Consider the following 23,063-nt stretch of genomic DNA (forward strand, 5'->3'; position numbering starts at 1 on the left):
AGCACGTGCCCTCTCAGAGCTCACAATGTGTCTTGAAGAAATTGACAAATGCAACATGAAAGATCCTCTCTGCCCCCTAGAAAGAGCCCCTTGGTCTAAATCTTACAGGTTGGGTGTCAGGGAAACCCACTACTTGGCTACCTCTGCACCTCACCTCTCTTACGTGTGCAGGTTGTACGGCGGGGAATGCCTCCAGGAGGAGGCGGCGAAGTGTTTTTCTCATGTCCTGTGAGGAAGGCCCTGAAACCCATTCAGCTCACAGATCCAGGGAAAATCAAACGTATCCGAGGAGTGGCGTATCCTTTGCATTTGGTTTGGAGTTCTTTTTTTTTTTTTTTGTCTCAATACCACATGAATGACTAATAACAGCTTCATTTCTTCCCAGGGTGGGTGGGGTATTTATATTCTAGACAACCGTCTTGGAAAAGTCTTAAAAATAAAATTATGCTTGTTGGCTAAGATATGGTTTGATTATCTGTTTCACCAAGACTGGATTAATTCATCCAGTTTTTCAATGAATTCTTAAGCAAATGGTGCCTATGTATGTGAGCATCTCCTAAGGACTTTGGTTTAAGAGCTAGATGCAGTGCAGTCCTTCCTCAGAAGAGCTGCTCGTCTGTGAGGGAGACAAATAGGCAAACACATTTTTCAATATCATGTTAAATGATAGAGGTTTGTACAATGGGCTGTGGGAGGTAAGTAGAGTAGGGAGTGGGTAACTTTGGAGAGTATAGTGGGGCTGGAATAAGAAGAACAATGTGTGCCATTTAGTAAGTGCTTACTGTATATGTGCTTCAGAATCACTTCATGCATATTGATTATAAGGTCTTTGTGAATTAACTTACACTCTCTTTTGCAGGTGGGGAAACTAAGCCTTCAAAAACTTAAGGACTTCATATTTTTTGAATGTAATATTTTTAAAAAATGAATTTAAAATTTTTTTAAAAAAAACCAAAAAACCTTAAGGAATATGTTCCCAAAGTACACTGCCAGTAATGGCAGAGCTGGCATTTGAACCCAGTCTGTTTGATTCTAGAAACCAAGTTCTTAACCTCTGCTTTCTCCTATAGAAGGGTGAGGACTTCGAACTGAGCCTTGAAGAATAGGGGCTAGCAAAGTAGAGCAAGAAAGGAGGAAGGCTTCAGGTGGGAACCAGTGAAGAACTGAAGGCCATACTGAGCAGTTGGCCTTTATTTCAAAGTCAGTAATTTCTGGAGAGAGAATTAGCATATTAAGAGGACAACTGGTAGTACTCTAGGAATTTTTATCTCAATGTAGAAATTTTTGGAAAGTGCAGGCTAAATAAATCATCCTGTCACTAAAAGACCACCACTTAGGGGCAAAGGTAATAGGATTATTGTCATACCTTTAAAGAGCCAGTGAGGCTTCTCCCAAGGGCAGTGGCCAGAGGACAGGTGAGGGGAACTAGTTAGAGAGTTCTAGAGGCAGATGGATAGAACACAGAGATTGCATGGATCTGTGGTACAGGAATAGGGAATTCTTGCAAACATTTGGGTAAGGATGTTTGCTCTGATGATAGCTACAAAAGCTTGGGGTAGAGTGGGGTGAACATATTTTCCATTTATATGTGTTAGGTTTGAGGGTTCAAGATGGTTACAGGGAGATAAGTCTAGAATGGAAATTAGAAATGTAGATCTGTAACTCAGGGGCAAGATGAGGACCAGAAATGACTGATAATAGAATCAGCTACCAATGTTTAATGCCAGGGGAGAAGGATGGAACTTCTAGAAGCCACCAAGACTTGGAAGCAAGATCAAAGTGTGTGCTTTCAGGATAGATAAGTAAGAAGTCAGTAAATGATACTGCTGTCTTCATTATAACTTGGGAGCAGATAGATTCAAGACCACAGACATGTAGTAAGGATGGCTCAGGATAGAGCTGTTTGGAGGTGAGTGAAGGGGTTGGGATGAGTTTTTTATTTTCACTGAGTTAGGGTGAGGTTAAGCATAAGGAGATGGATGGGGAAAGCTAAGTGAGTGTGATGAAGGTGGTAAAGATGTGTTGCCACTGTGGAGCACAGCAACTCAAGAAAAATCTTGTATAAGGGCATTGAGGGCTCAGCTTAACTTTCACTATAGTGCCAGCCACATGGGTGTGTGACTTTGCCCAGTAGCCACTGACAGCCTGAGGGAGGAGTGAGAATTGTGGCGGCAGTAGGGCCAGCTTAATCCAGGGATGTGGATTGACTGGGTGAATAAATCCAGCAGAAGGACAGGGAGCTGTGAGTGTTGGTTGAAGTAGCTGCCAGTGTGCTCCTCACTGAGTAGAGTAGGAGGGGCTCAGCAACCTGCTTTCTCAACCTGGAGAAAGCAAGCAGTTAAGGGACTGGAAACCATATCAGGTTTAAAGGTAGGGTCTAGTGGAAGTAGATGTGTGGGCTGTGTAGAGGACAAAAATCGTGTTTAGGGATTTCTGTTTTTGGGGTTTCAGATTTTAAAGGTGGTTAAATTCTAAGTGATGACTAGAAATTGGATGAGTGAGGTGTTGCTCAGGAGAATAGTGGTAGGTGTTGGAGAGTAGAAGAAGACAAACAGTGAGATGGATGGGTTGGGCAATGGCTTTCCCACTTGGGGTTGGGTGGGGTAGGCTGAACCAGGATTGCTGAGTCTCAGGGTAGGGGTAGGTGCTTAAAATCAAGTTTCTGTTTCTCAAGTGTATTGGGGTGGTCTTGGAAAAGAGCTGTTATCAACTGACTTTCCAGTAGCCTCAATTACTTTGAACAGTTTGTGGTGAGGGACATGAAATAGGGGAGCACAGCTCCAGGGTGGGGAGAAGCACTTGTTGAGAGAGAAGTTCAGGCTTGGGGTGCTGCCTGAAGTACTTCTTAAGGATTATCAAGAACAGAAGAAAATATTAAAAAGCTTCCCTGCATTATGGTCTATTTTTGCATGGCTGTCCAGAGTCCACCTAAAGGCAAAGCCTGCCCTATCCATACTGGGAGAGAATGGGCAGGTAGGGGAGAAACGGTTCCTGTCCTGGGCTTCCAGGCTGGTGGGTAGTTACATTGGCTCTGTGACTTCCTAAGGTGATGTTCAATTTGAGTATTCTCCAATTCTGAGGGGCCAGAACCACCCACGGTTTAAGGTTACAGAGAATGAGTGCCTCAGGGCAGTCACACTGAGAATAGATTTAATCACCATGCACATCAAGATATGCAACAGTTCAGACAAGGAAATGTGTGTGTTTTCTTTTAAACCAAAAATGCCTTTTCTGCTTGACCTGTTTGAGTTACTTATAGATCTAGCTCATTCTTATTAACCAAGTACATTGTATTCTACCTTATTAAAAAAAAAACCAAAAAAATCAAACCCCATCGATGACCATTGAATTGTTGTACATGAAAATCTATATACTTTTAGAACTAATCACTTTTTTTTCTTTCTCATGTGAGATTTGTTTTCTTAATGCTGAATTGTGGCAGAGGACACTGGTATCTAGTCTCTGACATCTGAAAATGTGATTTCCAGTGACATATTCTGTTTGTTTTGACAAAATCTTGCTGCAGTAACATAGATTCCATGGAAGCCATCCTACTGGAGTGCCATCTGTACTCACTGTACTGGGTATGCAAAAAACCTTGTGAGTAACCCTTAGATGATGACCCTGGGAAATGGGCAAGTCTCCAGGGTTATTTATATAGAAGATGGCATGAAAGTTGAAAGAGCGGTAGTGCCCTGGGCACTGGCATGTAACTTTGTCCCTCCCTGGCTTCTCACTCTTGTGTTCTTTGAACTTTATATAAAATCCAAAATCCAAGCCAGAAAGACACTAGATAGATTCCAAGTCCCTCCTCTTCCTTGAGGCAGGGGATAGGATTCTGCATCATACCTGATCTATCTCTGAATTGCAGAGCATTCCTTAAACTCAGAAAAATAGATGTGGCACCCTTGCTCAGATCCCTGTCTGTAAACCAAGTATTTCAGCCACTGCCCTGCAGAGCTTGCCCATTCAACAAATATCTCAAAAGAATGTTGGTTTGAATTGAGATTGCCTCCTTTGCCAGTTTGGGAGCTGGGGGAAAAAGGTGCTGTTAGAAAAAGCTTAGCTGGTTTTGTGGTTTTCTACTTGCAAGGCTGGTTGGTGTGTGGCACTGAACTTGGAGTGCTGTATTCCCCTGAGGAGATTTCGAGTTGGGAGAACTAGCCTTGCTGTCTTGTGTGTGTTTGTGGTTTTAACTGAATTACCCACCAAAGCTCACCTTTTCCCTCTTGCACTCCACGGAAAGATGATGGCTGGCCAGGGCCTGGGAGGGAGCTAGTGTTGGTTCCTGCCAGCAGTTGTGACTACAGTGCTATTACCTTTTTATTTAACGCCACTCACTCACAGTCTCTCTTTGCCTAAAGTGGAGAAAGAAAGGAGCACTTTCAGAAAACTGGCTTTTATGATTCAGCGTACAAGAGTTAACTGAAGAAGCTGGGGTAGGGACAGAAGAAGGGGGTGAGTTGCAATTTGTGGGATGATCTGGTTGCCTTTCCCTGATTATGGGAAGGGTGTTTAGAGAATGTAACATATACATAACACACATGGACACACACACACGAACACCAAAGAGGATGAGGGGTGGGGGGTGGGGGTGGTCGCATATGAACTGAAACTACGAATTTATCTTTCTTGGTTAAAGGTTCATAAATGGTGTTCATAAAAAGACTTCGGAAGGTTCACAACTCCCTGAAATTGTCTGCAACACTGTGTGTGCACATATGTTTCTGGGAAACATAGTTGTCATCAGCTTTTCAGAGTGGTCTCTGACCCCTGAAAGGGTAAGAGCCTTGGCTTTGGGGTTTATAATAATAAGCAAAGCAATAGCTGGCATTCGTTGGGCTCCTGTCACATACCAGGTGCCATGTTAAGTGTTTTATATGCATTATTTCACTCGACTCTCCCAACCCAATGAGAAGAGGCTACCAGTTACTAATTTACTAATTTACTCATTTTACTAATTTACTAATGAATTACTTCATTTACTAATGAAGAAGTGGAGTCACAAAGTGGAGTTGAAGAGGGTCAGCCACCACACCATGGAGCCTAGAGTGTCTACAGCTGAAAGCAGGAGGAGTGCATCCAGTATCTATGTGGAATCTAAGCCCCCACTTGACATACATGTGCAATGGACACAACCAACCCAATGTCCACAGAGAAAATGTGGAATGGGTGTGGGAAGGGTAGCCATGGTGGCTGCTGGGTTTGGGGAATGGGAGGAAGAGATGAGATGTGGAGGCATTTTCGGGATGTGGAGTTGTCCTGGGTGGTGCTTCACGGACAATTACGGGACATTGTAGATCCCCCCAGGGCCCACTGGATAGAACGTGGGAGAGTGTGGGCTATGATGTGGACCATTGACTACGGGGTGCAGTGATGTTCAGAGATGTACTTACCGGGTGCAATGGATGTGTCACGATGATGGGAGAGAGTGTTGCTGTGGGGGGAGTGGGGGGTGGGGGTAGTGGGGTTGATTGGGACCTCATATTTTTTTAATGTAATTTTTAAAAATAAATAAATAATTTTAATTAAAAAAAAAAACAAAGAACTTAGCACACTTGACACAAAAGCGATAGTTTGCTGGAGGTGGGACTTGAACACAGTGTCTGATTCTAGAACTCAGGCTCTTAGCTGTTTTGTGGTCTGCATCCAGCCAGATAGCTCCATGGGTACTCTGGGAGGTAGCTGGTTTTGAAGCTCCTTTGCCTTCTTTATTTCATGGCTGGCATTTTATAGGCTACCACTTGCCCTGAATTGGTGCTGTTACCCTCTTGGTTTCTATATCGTTGAAGTGGTAGAAGGAAGAAGTTGTCTTTTGGAAGAGGAATCTGTAATTTTGAGCAAGTGATTCAGTTCTTTGTCCTAGTTGCCCTCACTGTAAGTGCTGAAACTAGGAATCCATGGCCCTCACCACAGGATTGTTGTGAGCATAAAATAATAGTAAAAGAGACTTTTGGGAGCCATGAATGCTGTAGGATTACATGTAAGGATAGTGGGCAGCCTCAGACCTCCTGACGACCGCATCCCATCAGTCCAAAGGGTATCAGACCCAGGACAGTTTATCTAGGTTGTCTGTGATCAAAAGTACATTCTGGACAGGTGGTGATGTAATGGGGTTCTGTGTGTGTGTTGAAAAATCCCTCTTTGCTCTTTCCTCATTTCAGGTTTGTTCTTTGGAGTCAGTCAAATATTTATTGAGCATTTTCGACTACAAAAGTAGTGTAATTGAGAGTTGTGAGAGATACAGAAGCAAAGCCTCTGTTCTTGTGGAGTGTGCAGTCTTGTTGAAGAGCAGAACAAAATGTGTGTCTACGAAGGGAGATGTCTGGTGAGCTCCAATGAAGACCCCAGTCAGGTGTTGGCTGGAGGGTTTCAAGAGAGAACAGGAGCTCTGGGCTGGAAGAGTGAGGGAAGGCAGTGCCAAGTATGAATTGGGACAGTTTGGATGCGTGGAGGGGGTGATGGTGCCAGGCTGGGAATGAACAAGCTGAGCAGGCTAACAGTTCTGATAGCTAGCTTTGGGGGAGCCAGGAGTCACCTGAAAACTCTTCACTAGCTTGAGGAAGAGTGATCTCTTCATGGGGTGTTCAGGATGGATCAAAAAGTGGAGATATATACCAGGTCAAGTTCCCTGCAGAGTCTCTGGTCATTTAATTTTTGCAGCTTAAATGGGAAAATGAGAATGAAATGTGTTACAGCACTTCTTGAAGCGTTAGCAGCCACAGGCAGATGACACATCTTGTTTGCCTGTTGGGCTTGCAGGGCTAGTGGGAAGATTGCGTGTTGTTGCTTCTCATCCTACATGGACAGCTAGCTCTTGACCATACATGCCTTGAATATCAGAAGTGCTTGGTACATACTTATTTTCCATTTGATCTGTGGGACGAGGGAGAGTCAGTCTCCAGTATAAAATCTAATTTTAGGTAATAGATTCCACTTCCTCAAGCATCATCCTTTCACTTGAGTTCCTTTCTGGGGAGCCTTCTTGTAGAAGTGCTAATTATGAGTACCTTGTCTATAAAGTAGCAGGTGTGAGGAGCCTATAAAATCTACAAATGGAGTAATTAATACCTAAATAATTGAAAATAATCTCTGTTGAGTTAGAAAAATCTTTCTATATATTTATAAACAGTATCCACCATGTCCTTTCACTAAACCTTTTCAGCTTTCCCTGTTTAGACTGGGAGATTGTTTGGGGTCAGTCCAGGTCAGTCCCAGTGTGGTGTCTGTTCTAGTCTAAGTTCTTAAGAAAAAGGCCAAGTGGTTACAGCAGTGGGGATGGGCAGAGAATATAGAGTGTTGTCGGATACATTACCTCAAAGGGACCCTGGCTCATGATGTACAGAAAGACTAGTATCCGCTTATTGCATAATTGAGTTGGAGGGGAATTGGTGGGGTTGGGAAGCTTTCACGTCTTACTTTCCATCTGAATTGCTTGAATTTTTTCACCATGAATATTTAAGACTTTTGTAATATTAAAAAAAAATGAGTTATGGTACTATAATTAATTAAAAACAGTTGGAAAACAGAATGGAATTAGAAGTCACAATTTGTTATTACAGTTCCACAAATATTTACTGGCTTTATAACTAACATTTCTCTGTTCCTTGAAACCCAAGGGCTGTGACTTCCTTAACTCTAGATTACAGGTACTCCGTACGTGTATCACCTCAGATGGCAAATCGGATAGTGGATTCTGCAAGGAGCATCCTCAACAAGTTTATACCTGATATCTATATTTACACAGACCACATGAAGGGAGCTAACTCTGGGAAGTAAGTGTCTGTACATTTTTGGAGCCTAATTCTGAAGCTATTCTAGCATTTTTCATATACCTGAGGTTAAAACTGCCAGCTCTGAACTTGGCAGACAAAAGAGGAGTCGTTTCAGAATTAATTACCTAATGTTTTATTGTTATTGTCATCAACAAGCATTTCTTTTTTCTCTCTCTTAATAGTAGAAGAAAACAGAGCTTCGTTGAGTAGTATTAACTGTAATAGTTATTCTTCTTTAAAATAAAGGTCAGTGGTAATTTATCAGTTTCCAAGCATCTCAGCACCTAGCAAGGAAAAGAAATCCAAAGTACAGGTGGAGGATATGGACTCATGCAGCCTTTTTCAAATCTTGCCACTATGATTTGACTGTTGGCAAGTTAATCTATTTGTGCCTTAGTTTTTCATCTTTTTAAAGCAGAGGTGGTTGGCTACTCTTGCATCTTGGCTGGAAAAATCCAAATCTGGAATCCCTTCCTCCTTCTTTGTAGCAGTGACTGTTTTGGTGCCCCAGGTTGTTCCAACTTCATGGTAACTGCATTTTTAAAACTTACTTGATTGTCCGTCTCTTCCTAAAAGAATATAAATGACATTAGACTAGGGACTTTGTTTTGTTCACAGATGTGTCTTCAGGGCACTTCTTGTGCTATTTGTAGTTAATAGCATATGTTCAAAAAAGAAGCCAAAAGAAGAGATGCATTGGGTGAGGTCTGGGAGGGGCTCAGATACAAGCTTCCATATCCTCTCCACATGAGTCAGAACGTGTCACCCTTCTGACCCAGCAGCTATGTATTTTCTTAGTCTTGGGAGCTCCAACAGGCTTCTCTTGTGCTCCTGTCACATGGAAAATATCAGTGGCTGGTGCTGGGAGGTGGACGGTCCAGTCCCTAGCCTTGGGGAATTAAACCTTATCTATTAATAAACAGTGCTTCAAGCTGTAAATCCCATCTGCAATCCGTTCCCACAAAAAACTAAAGTGAATAAGTTTTTCTGTTCTGAGTAAATAACAGTTTAGCGGGAAAAAATCCTGTGTCGTTTAAGTGCCAGTCTGCTTCTCTCTCCGTTGGTGGGAGCATGTAACACCCCTAGATTGATCCAGAAAAGGTTGTTGCAGATTTGAATTTGGTTTCATTAAAGCCTTTCCTAAAAACTTCACTTTAGAAAATAAAACCAAAATTAATCATGGTCTGTGCAGTAAAAATATCCCTTATAAGGGAAACAAAGTTAATTTTCTAAATTATGAAAATGGTAAACATATTAAAAGTTGAAAGAATAGCTTCATGAACACCTGTTTATTCCTACCTCTTGTAATTAACAGTGAACATTTTTCTGAATTTGTTGCTTTTCAAAAAATTATTTATTTTATTTTTGTTGAACCATTACATTTTGGATCTGAAGTTTTCAACTAGCATATCCTGAAAGTAAGAATATTTTCACAGATCACGTGTGTGAGTTGACTCAGACACAGGTTGACTATTTGGGTTAAGAAAGTCAATTTTTTCATAAGTGGTAACACAGCTAATTCGTTGTGCAGCTGTTCTACCTGAGGGTTGTTTTAACTTCTGCAAATAGAAGGAAAGGGAGAGTAAGAGATACATAAATCCTGAATATTACAGGATTTCTGACCTTCATGAGTCCCAAGGGAAAGATGAAGTTGGTTTTTAAAAAGACGATAATGGCTCATAGTTCAGAGCAACAAAGGCGATGGTATCAGAGGTTGCACAGTTGGAAAAGGGTTTGTGTGCAAAGCTGACCCTTTCTTCCAGGAGTTGGAAAGGTCAATGATGGTCCTCACCCTTTGGAGTTTTGCTCATATATCGATGGGGGTGAGAATACTTGCATCCCTGGGTTACTGTGGAGATTAAAAGACCACATATGTAAAGCCACTAATGCAATTGTGTAACATAATAGGTGCTGGAGAAATGCTGTTCTTTCCTTTCCTCTCCCTTCTTAGTCACAGGTTTGGAATTAAGTGACAGCTACTCTGAGGAGAGGGGATTGCAAAAGATGGGGGAAGACAGCACAAGCTGTCTGATGGCCTGATCTTGACAGCCTCTTCTCTGTCTGGCCTCCAGCTCTACCAAAATGTGGCCAAGAAGAAAGCAGAGGAGGCCAAAAGGCTGATGCTGCCACCAGCTATATAGTGTGGCTTTTTATAATGCCACTAACTCAGCTGGCCCTAGAGTGTGGTCAAGTCCCATATTTGCTAATGGTGAGTAGGAAGCCTCACACATGGATCAAGAGCTGGATGTGACTTAAACTTGTGGGTCCAAAACTCCAAGCTCCACTAAAAACTTACATGTCAATCCAATGCATGATGTTAATTCAATGGTTAGTTTTTGAATTTCAAATTATAGATCACAGTGATCTTTAAAATTTAAAGTCACAGGAGGATATTTTCCTCTTCTTATTGAGCTGATGTATCCACCTGAGTTAGGCTTGTTGAAATCTAGGAGTGGGAATTTGTTGGACAGAACCTTGGGGCCAGCAGTTCTTGGTGGCCTGCATCAGTGCTTTAACCTGTGTGCACATCATTCCAGACATTTGAAGGTACACTCACAGAACTGACTTTTTTAAAACTAGTGCTTTATCAGTTGGAAAGCTTTGTGACCACCCTTTGCAAACTCTATCAATGCGGATCTTCAGCGAGGTTACCTGGTGACCAGCTGTTTTGTCAGCGTAACTTGAAATAGGCCTGATAACACACTTACCCCCAATCTGAGAGTGGTGGGGATTTGTTGGAGCAATGTACATAGAATTTAATGTATTACCCAGTTCTTTGTTTTGTGTTAAGTCAGTGACTATGATCATTTTAAGTGATTATTTAGAATTAAAACAATAAATACACATTCCCCCCAAAATTTCACATGGATGGAAAAATTCAGAAGTTTTGGGAAATGCAGGTAATGGGTTAAAGCAGCAATAATAGCTTGTCTTCTGGTCGTGGTCCCCCTCCGCTGTCCCATTTTCAACTCCTTGTTTTCACATGCCACTGCCTCTACTCCCAAGCCGAATGGCTTCCCTCCTCCTGGCCAGGCTACTCAAAGGCAATTTGGGAATACTCTAAAATTTTCCAAGTGTCCCGTGATGCTGGGTGGGCAGCATAGTATTGGTTTGTTGAGCATGACTCAGTGCCCTGGAACCTTTGAATAAATAAGTACTACTGTATTCCCTTCCTTTTGCAGGGGTACAAACCCTTGACTGCATGGACAAGTGAATTTTTTTTTAAAGAAATTAAGGATTCATCAGTATAATTCCTTATTGTGAATGCCCTTAGTACATTTGAAATATAACACATAGTTTTTTTCTGAGACAAATATTTTGGCTCGTCCAGTCCTGGACTCAGAGTAAATACTTTATGAACACGTGTGTTGACTTGTGCTAAAGGAGGTTGGTCTGTATCGTGACTGCATGTGGACTCAACTCCTGGTTAGGCATGTACACATTTGTCAGTAGGCCACTTAAAAGGCACTGGGAAAAGTAGATGGGAGGTTATCAAATCTTGACTTTGTGTGTGTGTGTGTGTGGGCGGTTCCTTGTTTATGTTTATGGGCTTTTTTTTTTTTTTTTTTAATATTTATTTCTCTCCCCCATCCCCAGTTATCTGCTCTCTCTGTCCATTTGCTATGTGTTCTTCTGGGATTGCTTCTATCCTTATCAGCGGCACCAGGAATCTGTTTCTTTTTGTTGTGTCAGCTCTCCGTATGTGCAGCGCCATTCTTGGGCACCTTTCTTTCACGCTGGGCGGCTCTCCTTACAGGGCACACTCCTTGTGCGTGGGGCTCCCCTACGTGGAGGACACCCCTGTGTGGCACGGCATTCCCTGCGCGCATCAGCACTGCACATGGGCCAGCTCCGCACGGGTCAAGGAGGCCCGGGGTTTGAACTGCGGACCTCCCATGTGTTAGGTGGATGCCCTATCCATTGGGCCAAGTCCGCTTCCCTGGGCTGATTTTGTTCTGTAGCCAAACTGATTGTCACTAGGCTCTGTGGGGTCAAGGATGCTTGGGTTTGCTACAGCATCCCCAGTTCCTGAAACTTTCCGCCAAATGTTTTTTGGATGACTGAGTGAGTCAGCTGATGTTGGTCGTAGACAAGAAGACGTTAGGTTCTGCCTCTTAGGAGGTAGAAACAAGGTAGGAAAGAATGTGGTGTCAGCCCATTGATTATATTAATTGAATTCTGAGATTAGAGATTTTTTTTGGTAGTAAAAAACAAAGGCATGTGTGGTAGTGGTCATCATGGGAGGCAAGCATGGGAGGAAAAGCTTTAAAGGTGGGCTCTAGGTTCCGGGCTCCCAAATTGGTTGTGTGTGAGGATTGCGTGAGAGCTGTGGTGGAGGAATTGTGTAGGCTTTGGAGTCTCAAAGACCTGCATTTGAAACTCATCTCAGTCCATTTCTAGCTGTGCAGACTTGGTACACATTGCTTAATTTTTCTCCATTACCTCCATTTCTAAAAAGGGGAGTGGTAATACTTTACAGAGTTGAGGTATCACAAATATCCCTAGCATACAACTGGCAGAAAGCAGGTGCTTGAATTGAGAACTCTCCCTGGTCAACAACGATTGATTGTTAGAGACTCCAACAGCAGTATCATTTACAGTGTAGGAGGGAATGGAGAAATAAGTAATAGGAAGAGCAGTGAGGACTCATCTCTCTGGGTTCCACCATGTACACACTCGCGAAGGAATGTGTATTTCCAGTGTAAGCAGAAGCACCTCTCATAAGGCTTGACGGTACCAAAAGGAAGCCTTAGAACAGAATGCCTTCAAAAAAATGTTTGTCACGGAGTGGGTGTAGCTCAGTGGTTGAGCACCTTCTTTGCATGTATGAGGTTCCAAGTTCACTTGCTGGTACCTCCTTTAAAAATGTTTTAAGAAGTTAAAAATGATATTTTTCTTCTTTCCCATTGTAGTTGTGTGTCAATCCCATTTCATTAACCCTGTTCTGTCTCCTTGAATCCCCAGGTCTCCTGGCTTTGGGCTGTCACTTGTTGCTGAGACCACCAATGGCACCTTCCTCAGTGCAGAGCTGGCCTCCAACCCTCAGGGCCAGGGAGTAGCAGTGCTTCCCGAAGACCTCGGCAGGAACTGTGCCCGGCTGCTGCTCGAAGAAATCTATAGGGTAGGTCCTCAGCGTCTCTGCAGGTCTTGAAAGAAGCATAGTCAGTAAGCAGTTCAATGTCTCATTCTTATTTGTAGCATTTACCAGTTTAATGGATTAGCTAAATTAGTCAGTGAGCAGAGATCCAGCCCCAGAGGGTTGAAGCACAGGGCAGGTGAGTTTTAACAGTGGGGAGAGGAAAGAACTGGAGCAGTTACAAAGGTGAAAGAAGGTAAAAGCGAAGCAGGGAAGGTGGTGACTGGGCAGCTGAAAGGCACACACCCTTGACCAGTCCCGGTAATGTCTCTCATACCCTCAGTTGTTGCTTTGTGGGAATAGGGGCTCATTGTTTTCAGATATTTCAAGAGAAGCTGGGGATTTGATTATATGTAACAGTTGATTCATGCTTAAAACAGTGTCAGTGGGCTAGATTTTGCATCGTGTTCTAGTCAATAGAGTATAGAAGAGGGCTACGCAAGGCAGGCCTGTGACTCAGCATGGTGGGGACTTGGGGGAAGCATGAGAACGTGGGGCAGAAAAAGGGTGACACGATACTGAAGACAGGCTTTTCCAGTTACCATTTTGCTTCTGCACCTCTGCTTGTGGGTGGCAGCTCAGACCAGCCTGCCTTCTTAGTTTGGCCTTAGTCTTTTATTTTTCAAATCATACATGCATGCAGGCACTGTTTGCACCAAATAGTTGAAGTGACTTAAAATAAGCAAGGAAATTGGCAGAGAAGGGAAAATGATGGCAGGAAGAAGTTGAAAGTCACTTGAAAATGTGTTCTCTAAGATTCCATATACTTGGTTATAGAAGAGTCACAAATCTGGTTCAAAGATGTCTATTAGTCTATACCACCTTTTCCTTTGGTCTCACACCAGGGAAGGTGAAACCTTCTCCTTGACCTGCAAATAGAGAAAGTTTCTCCTTCAACATCCTAAGTCAGTGCTGAATCCAGGACAGACTCTGAGGGCGGGCCATTTCTGTGTTATATATGCCAGCCCCCAGGTTCTTGAGCCAAGCATTCAGAAATATCTGTATTTGCTGTTATATGGTATAGAGTATTTGTAAATTGTCTCTTTTCTCCAAGTAATGGGCTAAAGATCCTTTTCATCCTTATGTTTATTCTCAGTTCCTAATCATCTCTGTGGTTCTTTCCCTGAAAGCTCCAGGGAGATTTTGACTGTTTAAGCAGCACAAATCACATCTGAACCTAGTGAAAGAAAGTGAGTGAGGCAGATACAGTGGTGATTTTATTTTTCTTTCAGTTCTTCCTTTCACCCTTGGTTCAATTTATTAGTCACTGTGGTAGGGTGATACCTGTGTCATGGATATTGATCTCCGGGCAAGCCTCACAAAAGAAAAGAGCTTATAATCATAATCTCCTCCCTGGATCCAAGTCAGCATTCTTGAAAATACCTCATTGGTTGCAAAGTAGACCAAGTGAGAATGAAATGTTGCAAAGTTAAGTAAAACTTCTAGGCTAAAAGGCTTGGTTTAATGTCTATGTAATTAAAAAGTGAAAAGCAGAGAACCTGTATTTGTATTTTTAGAAGAATAGCCCATCCTCTCTACTCATTCAGCTAGGAATTAGTGGAGGAAACAAAAGCAATCCTCCTGAGGGAGGAACTATTCTTTCACAAGTCTTGCACGTGCAGTCAAGGGCCCGCCTCAGACTTTTTTTTTTTGGTAGCCTATTTTTAAAAAATGTATTTAAGTATGTCAGTCATACATAAACAATAAGTGTATAATAATAGTTGTGAATAACAATAAATGTATAGTAAAAGTTGTAAACTTGGAAAGCAAACATGCATTATGTAATACAGGGGTCCCATACAACAACACACCACCAACACCTTACATTGTTCTCAGACATTTGTTACAAATGATGAAGGAATATTGTCAAAATTTTACTACTAACTATAGTTCTTACCTTACATTTGGTGTATTTTTCCCCCAACCCACCTTATTATTTTTTTTTAAATATAATTTTATGACAAAAGTTGTAAACTTACAAAATCATGCACATGTACAGGATTCTCATACAACACCCCTCTGTCAACCCACCACACTGTGATGGAATATTTGTTACAGATTATGAGATAATATCATCAGACTATTCCCAGGTCAATAGCATACATTTGGCACACTTTTTGCATACTCCTCCATCATCAACAGTACATCTTTGGCATAGATACATGAATATTACATTATTACTGTTAACAACAGTCCATCGGTCACTCCAGTTGTATTTTTCCCATACTTCTCCACATTCCCACCACCCTGCAGTAGTGATATACATGTGCTCTAGCTCATAAAGGACACTCTTGCATGTGTACCACATCAACCACATTTCTCATCTACCTCTGGGTTTACTGTGTTATTCAGTTCCTCCTTCCCTTCCCTTCCCTTCCATTTCCCCTTCCCCTTCCCCTTCCCTTCTTCCCATTCCGTTTTATTTCATTTTTTAAAAATTTCTCTCTTCCCCCACCCCCAGGTGTCTGCTCTCTGTGTTCATTCGCTGTGTGTTCTTCTGTGACTGCTTCTATCCCTATTAATGGCACCGAGAATCTGTTTCTTTTTGTTGCGTCATCTTGTTGTGTCAGCTCTCCGTGTGTGCACCGCCATTCTTGGGCAGGCTGCAATTTCTTTCACCCTGGGTGGCTCTCCTTAGGGGGCGCACTCCTTGCGTGTGGGGCTCCCCTACTTGGGGGATGCCCCTGTGTGGCAGGGCACTCCTTGCGCGCATCAGCAGTGCACATGGGCCAGCTCCACACGGGTCAAGGAGGCCCAGGGTTTGAACTGCAGACCTCCCATGTGGTAGGCATATGCCCTATCCATTGGGCCAAGTCCACTTCCCCCTAGCTTTCTTTCAATTGACATTTACATCCCTAGATTACCCTTTCCAGCCACATTCCCATTTATAAACGACCTGTTACTCACTATAATGTTTTACCAACAGCTCTATACATGTCCATACTTTTATGGTAAAATTAATTAAAACTTCTATATAATATTAAACCTCAGTATCATCTCAGTCCTCCTCTTATCTCCTTTAAGAATCTACTACCTACCACTGGTCTTGAAGATATTTTTCTGCATTTTCTTCTAGAAACTGTATGTTTCTTGCTTTTATATTTAGGTTTTCGATCTAATTTGAGTTAACTTTTGGATAAGGTGTAAAATAGGGGTCCTTTTTCCTTCTTTTGGCTATGGATATCCCGTTATCTCAGCACCATTTGTTGAATGGATTGTTCTGCCTGAGCTGGGTGAGTTTGACAGGCTTGTCAAAAATCACTTGGCCATAGATGTGAGGGTCTGTTTCTGAACCATCAGTTTGGTTCCATTGTTCTATGTGTCTGTCTTTATGTCAGTTTCATGCTGTTTTTACCACTGTAGCTAGGTAATGTGATCTAAAGTCTTGAAGTGAGAGTCCTCCAACTTCCTTTTCCTTTTTAAGATGTTTCTGGCTATTCAGGACCCCATACCCTTCCAAATAAATTTAGTAATCATGTTTTCCATTTATTTTTAAAATGCTAGTGGAATTTTTATTGGGATTGCATCAAATCTGTATATTAATTTGAGTAAAATCAGACATCTTAATGATATTTAGTCTAATCTGTGAACTTGGAATGTTCTTCCAATTATTTAGGTCATTTTTTATTTCTTTTAAAAGTGAGTTGTAGTTTTCTGAATTCAAGTGCTTTACATCATTGGTTAAGTTTCTTCCAAAGTATTTGGGTTTTATCTGTCATATTTTATTTTTACCATTATTTTGATAGTTTTAGACACTTTTACTGATATAATCTTCATTTCTAAACTCTCTTCCAAGCCTCTCTCTTCTCTTTTTTTTTCAGACTGTAGCACATTCTTTAGTATTTCCTGCAAAGCCAGTCTCTTGGTTACAAACTCTCTCAGTTTCTGTTATCTGTGAATATTCTAAACACACTCTAATTTTTGAAAGTCACTCTTGATGGATATAAGATTCTTGGCTGGAAGTTTTTCTCTTGCATTATCTTAAATATGTCATACCAATGTCTTCTTGCTGCCATGGTTTCTGATGAGAAATTGGCACTTCATCTTTTTTATTCAGCTCGGTGTACATTGTGCTTCTTGGATAGGGATATCTATGTCCTTCAATAGGGTTGGGAAATTTTCTACCATTATTTCTTTAAATATTCCTTCTGCCCCTTTTCCCCTCTCTTCTCTTTCTGGGACACTCATACCACATATGTTTGCATATCTCTTGCTGTCATTTAGTTCCCTGAGACCTTGTTCAGTTTTTTCCTTTCTTTTCTTCATCTGTTCTTTTGTATGTTCGCTTTCAGAGGCCATTTTCTTCAGGCTCACCAGTCCTTTCCTCTGCCTCCTCAATTCTGTATATTTTTTTTTTGAAAGATTTATTTTTTTATTATGTATTATTTATTTCTCTCCCCTTCCCTGCATCCGCCCCCCCCCCCCCAGTTGTCTGCTCTTTGTGTCCATTCACTGTTTCTGTGTCCGCTTGTATTCTTGCCAGCGGCACAGGGAATCTGTGTCTCTTTTTGTTGCGTCATTTTCCTGCATCACCTCTCCATGTGTGCGGTGCCATTCCTGGGCAGTCTGCACTTTTTTCGCGCTGGGCGGCTCTCCTTATGGGGCCCACTTCTTAGGCGTGAGGCTCCCCTACATGGGGGACACCCCTGCATGACACAGCACTCCTTGCACGCATCAGCACTGCATGTGGGCCAGCTCACCACATGGGTCAGGAGGTCCTTTGTTCGAACCCTGGACCTCCCATGTGGTAGGCAGACATGCTATCTGCCAATATGAGCCAAATCTGCTTCCCTCTGGTATATTTTTAATTTCATTTATTGCACCTTTCCCATAAGAGCTGCTATTTTTCTATGTATACTTTCAAATTCTTCTTTGTGCTCATCCAGTGTCTTCTTAATATCCTTTATCTCTTTAGCCATCTCATTGAATTTATTAAGGAAATTTGTGTTAACATCTAAGATCATTTGTCTCAACTCCTTTATGTCATCTGGAGGCCTAGCTTGTTCCTTTAATTGAGCCATATCTTCCTGTTTCTTGGTGTGGATTGTAATATTTCATTGGCATCTTGGCGCCTGGCTTACTGCATGTATTTATTCTGGGTGTGGTTTCTGTCTTTAGTTTAGGCCTTTCTTGCTCTTACTCCCTTTCTGGTTGTGTAGTAGGAGCCAAGGATGTAGTTGGTGCTGCAAGCTCAAGAGGCTCAAGCTGCCCTCATTGCCTCAGGGAATGATGACATTTCTCCCAACTTTCTCCTTTGCCAGGGGTTGGACAGAGTCACAACTGTGTGTAATAATCCAAGTTGTGCAGTCCTAGACTGTAGCTGCCCAGAGAGACTGATGAAGCTTCATGCCCCTTACTCCTCTCCCTGGGGCGGGGATGGAGCTGCAGGTGTGGGCAGCAGTCTATGCCCTGTGGATCCAAAATGACTGCAGTTGCCCCAGTAGACTTCTGATTATTCAGTCTGTGCCAACCAGATGTACCTGCAATTACCCAGAAAGGCTGATGCTTGTCCCACAAGCTTCCTCCCTGCTAGGGGTGGAGCTGAAGCCTAGGCTGGGGCTCAGACCAATCTGGGTGAAAGAAACCGGTCTCCACCATCACTATGATTTTCAGTCAGCCTGGCTTCCCCTCATGCTGGAGCAGAAGCAAAATGGAGAACGTCTTTCCATCTTGGACAGGTTCAAACTTCAGCAGTTCTTAGGGTTATACTTTACCAGCCGAATTTACTAATCAGGAGCTGGAGTCGGTGACCAACAGTCCCTCTCCCATTTTTGGGAAATGGAGCTTCCAACTCCAGCCACAGAATACCTCCTGAGGCAGCTTGCACCGCCAGAATAGGATGATCACCAGCCTCCACAGCATGCCCTGTATTTTCCTGGAGGGCTGGCACAGGTCCCACCAGCTTCCTCCCTGCTGGAGGTGGGGCTGGGGCTTCTGCTAGAGCTGCAAGCTAATCTGGATGGAAGGGAGCCTGTCTCTACCAGCACTGGATTTAGGTCAGTCCTGTTTCCCCTCATACCAGGGGCAGAATTAAAATGGTGGCTTACGGCCTCTTTCTTACTTGGGTGGGTTCAAACTTTAGTTGTTCTTAAGGTTAAGCTTTAGCCCACTGAAATTGCTAATCAGTAGGTGAAATTGGTGCCCAACCATTTCTTCCTCCCGTTTTTGGAAAGTGGAGCTTCCAAATCCAGCACAGAATAGCTTCCGAGGTAGCTCGTGCCTCCAGTGGAGAATGGGCACCGGCCTCCAGGGTGTAGAGGGCTCTGCTTACGAATCTTCTCTGCAGATGGGCGTTCTTCTCCTTCCATTCCTTCAAGGTTGTTGCCAGATGCTTCTCTGGTTTCCTGGGGCCCCCAAACAGTTGCTTAGATAGCTCTGAGTGTTTACTGACTGCTCTGTGGCAGGAGCTGACTCTAGGAGCACTTACTCTGCCGCCATCTTGCTGGTTGTCCTCAACCTCAGATTTTTTGATGCTAAGAAATCAGTTCAATATTTGATGCTAAATTCTGTGCTTTTTTAAAGATGGTTAGAACTAAAAGTTGGGAGTAAATGACCAAGAGATTGTCTTGCCAGTTAGTTTATTCATGGTGTTGGTCGCCAACCTGTGTGTGTGTGAGTAAAAAAAGTGTGTGTGCAGTGTGTTTTCCTAAGACCTTTGAAGAGGTGTGGAGGTTTCCTTTTCTTGGTCCTGTGGTGAGTGACAGGCTCCCTCTCTGACTGGGGGGCCGCTTCAGTCAGTTTCTGGTAGACAGTGAGAAATGGAAGCATCATATTACAGAACAGTCTAGTGAGGGCCCACAGGCGCAGCTGGAGTGTGGCTTTTATAACCCCATACATACATAAATTATAGGTCTCAGACTGAAAGCACAGCCCACTAGTCCACAAGAGGAAAAAGTCTGGATTAGGTTATTATTTTTCTTTTACTCTAATTGAGTACTACTTTAAACAATTTCTTTTCATCTGGCCACGTTTTTGTTTTCTTTAAATCATTAAGAAGATTTCCTCTGTGTGTCTGTGATCTTTAATTGTTAAAAATAACATGTTGGGAAGCGGACTTGGCTCAGTGGATAGAGCGTCCGCCTACCACATGGGAGGTCCAGGGTTCAAACCCCGGGCCTCCTTGACCCGTGTGCAGCTGGCCCATGCGCAGTGCTGATGCGCGCAAGGAGTGCTGTGCCATGCAGGGGTGTCTCCTGCATAAGGCAGCCCCACGTGCAAGGAGTGCACCCTATGAGAGCCACCCAGCACAAAAGAAAGTCCAGCCTCCCCAAGAGTGGCGCCACACACACAGAGAACTGACGCAGCAAGATGACACAACAAAAAAAGAGACACAGATTCCCAGTGCCGTTGACAAGAATAGTCGTGGACACAGAAGAACACATAGCAAAATGGACACAGAGAGCAGACAACTGGGGGTGGGGGGGAGAGAAATAAATAGTAAGTTAAAAATGTTTTTCTGAGTAATTTTCTCTATGAATCTGTGATGGAATGTGGTTTGACTGAGTAAGAAAAGTCTATTCTCTTTTGGAGGTTTATTTTTACCAAAGTTTTAAGCCTCTGATCTAATCTGTCTTGTCTTCATTCTGTTCAAGGTTTTCTTGAACTGCCCTTTCCTTCCCATCCTTTTTGCTACCTCCATTGCACTCCAATCCTACCAATTGTGCTTATGGGCTGTCCCCACCTCCACAAGAGAAATCCATTGCAAATCCTCTGGAACACACTTTCAGTTGAAATCTCCCCTTCAAACACTTACCTGATCTTTTCTCTCCGTGCTCAGAGGTCTTCACCAGCTTCCTAGGGTTCCTAAGATAAAGTCTGGACCTTTTAACCAGTTAGAGAAGCCCTACGACAGTCTGGCTTCTCCAACTTTTCCCTGCAGTTTTGTACTCCCATCTTTGCATCTCCTCCACAAGCAGCTTGCAACAACTGCCAGGCTGGTGTTGGGTTCTTTTTCACTGGACCTGAACCTTTGTAACGTCCATCCTCCCTGCTCGTCTTACTCTCCTCTCCATGTCTGCTCAGCTCTCCTGTCTAGCTCAAGCCCCCAGCTCCCCAAGCCTGCCTCTCTGGGCAAGCACAGTACTTGAGCCCTCAGCTGGTAAGGGCCCTTGGCTTTGCCCTGAACTGTTCCTGAGTATAGCTCATCTTTGCAGTAAGGTTGAAGCATCTCACGTTCAAAGCTTGTGCCCTCTACTGCATGGGTAGCCCTGGACGCAGGCATTTATTGCATTAAAATTTTGACCCAGTATATGATAAAAATCCATTGAGGATGGTAGAGTGATAACATAGTGATAGGAAGCAGAGCCTAAAGAGAACAGTTTTAATTTTAGCTAGTCTTATGAAAGGGAGCAAGATTGGTAAAACAGAATTAGTTCTGCAGGTCTGTGTATTTTTCATGGATCAGGTTTTCCTTTTTGGATGGAAGCATACTGCTCCTCCTTTAAAATTTGCTGTGTGAGATAGGTAGTTCCTGCCCTTTATTAATTCAGACTTTCATAAAGGCTAAGAGTAGGATAACCCCCTCATTCGTACACCACTGTCAGGGTTTCCAGGAGCTACGAACTGAAGTCTGACAGCCAGAGAGTCAAAGGCAGCATGTGCATTAACAAGGAGGGAGGTGAGCCCGGAGACAGTAGGGACTGGCCGCCTATTCTGTTCCTCCTGCTCAAAGTCTGGGAGAGCCTAGCCTTGGACAGTGGTGTGCTAGGGTCAGAACCTGGGTCTCTTATTGTGACCTGTGCAAAATATGCAGACATTCAATGTCTTTCATGGCATACAGTGTAAGTTTAAATTGTTTTAACTGGAGATAATCTCAAAAAGAATGATCAGAAATAAAGAGACATATTTTAAGGCATAAGTTTAAACAGTAGTAATGTCTGTATCTAGAGGCAAAACAGCTGAAATGGTTGAGAAATTAAGGTAAAGAAAGGCAACCAAAGCCATTGTACCTCAGGAGAACTTTTTTTCTGTTTTTTTTAAAAAAATAGCTCTGAGAGCCTATGTGGCTCAAGCAGTTGAGTGCCTGCCTCCCACACGGGAGGTCCTGAGTTCAGATTCTGGTGCCTCCTGAAAAAAAAGACAGCAAGCAAAACAATGAGAAAACCAACTCAGGGAAGCCAATGTGGCTCAGTGGTTGAATACTGGCTTCCCACATGCAAGGTCCTGGATTCATTCCCCAGACCCTGGTACTTAAAAAAAAAAAAAAAGAAAAAGAATTCTGTCCTGCATATTACAGTTTGGAAGAAAAGGAAGGAAAAGCAGAGGGAAAATAATGTATGGGTAATAAGAATGGAGGGGCTTAATCTTAATTATTCCCCAGTTTTTTTGCTTTTTGTTTTTTTGTTTTTTAATATTTATTTATTTTTTTGCCCCCACACTGCTGTTTTTGCTGTCTGTGTCCATTCACTGTGTGATCTTCTGTATTTGTTTCTCTTTTTGTCTTCTTGTCTTTCTGCTCTAGAATTCACTGAGATTTGGTCCTGGGAACCTCTGATATGGGGAGAGGTTCCCTGTCATTTGTGCCACCTCAGTTCCTGGTCTCTGCTGTGCTTCACCTTAACTCTCCCCTTGTCTCTCTTGTTGTGTCATCATCTTGATGCATGACTTACTTGTGTGGGCACTGGCTCACCACGCAGGCAGTCAGCTTGCTGTGTGGGCACTGGGCTTGCCACACGCGCACTCAGCTCACCACATGGGCTCTTGGCTTGCCACACCGGGCTCTCAGCTCACCACACAGGCACTGGGTTGCTGCGCAGGCACGCTTTCTTTTCTTTTTCACCAGAAAGCCCCAGGGGTCAAACCTGGGTCCTCCCATGTGATAGGCAGAGGCGCTATCACTTGAGCCACATCCACTTCCCCCATTCTCCAGTTTTAAAGCATATAGGAAGAGGTACTTGGCAAGTGATTTCTGAATGTATTTGAATAAGGTGTAATAGGTAAGCCCCTTTAAAGATAAACATCCCTTCATTTCAGATTGTGTTGGTCTCTGAGCATCACTCACTTAACCCTTGGTAATTAACTGTACATTTCCTAGAACTGATTATACCTTTTTGCTTATAACAGTAAAATGATGCCCTCTTGCTTTAATTATGAAGGGGAAGTTTAATTTTTCATGAGAATATACTTCAATAAATTTAAATGTCTATATTCTT

General features: G+C 42.9%; 1 protein-coding gene across 2 annotated transcripts in view; it reads left to right on the forward strand.

Annotated features, from left to right (window-relative positions):
- RCL1 (RNA terminal phosphate cyclase like 1) overlaps positions 1–23,063 on the forward strand; it is a 68,444-nt gene that overhangs the window by 33,811 nt on the left and 11,570 nt on the right. For both annotated transcript variants that reach the window (XM_058301805.1, XM_058301806.1), the window contains 3 exons: positions 172–296; positions 7,650–7,775; positions 12,741–12,897. In XM_058301805.1, coding sequence (XP_058157788.1) covers positions 172–296; positions 7,650–7,775; positions 12,741–12,897 — 408 coding nt within the window. The remainder of the gene's footprint in view (positions 1–171; positions 297–7,649; positions 7,776–12,740; positions 12,898–23,063) is intronic.

This window comes from Dasypus novemcinctus, chromosome 8 (genome assembly GCF_030445035.2).
Source record: "Dasypus novemcinctus isolate mDasNov1 chromosome 8, mDasNov1.1.hap2, whole genome shotgun sequence".
Lineage (NCBI taxonomy): Eukaryota > Metazoa > Chordata > Mammalia > Cingulata > Dasypodidae > Dasypus > Dasypus novemcinctus.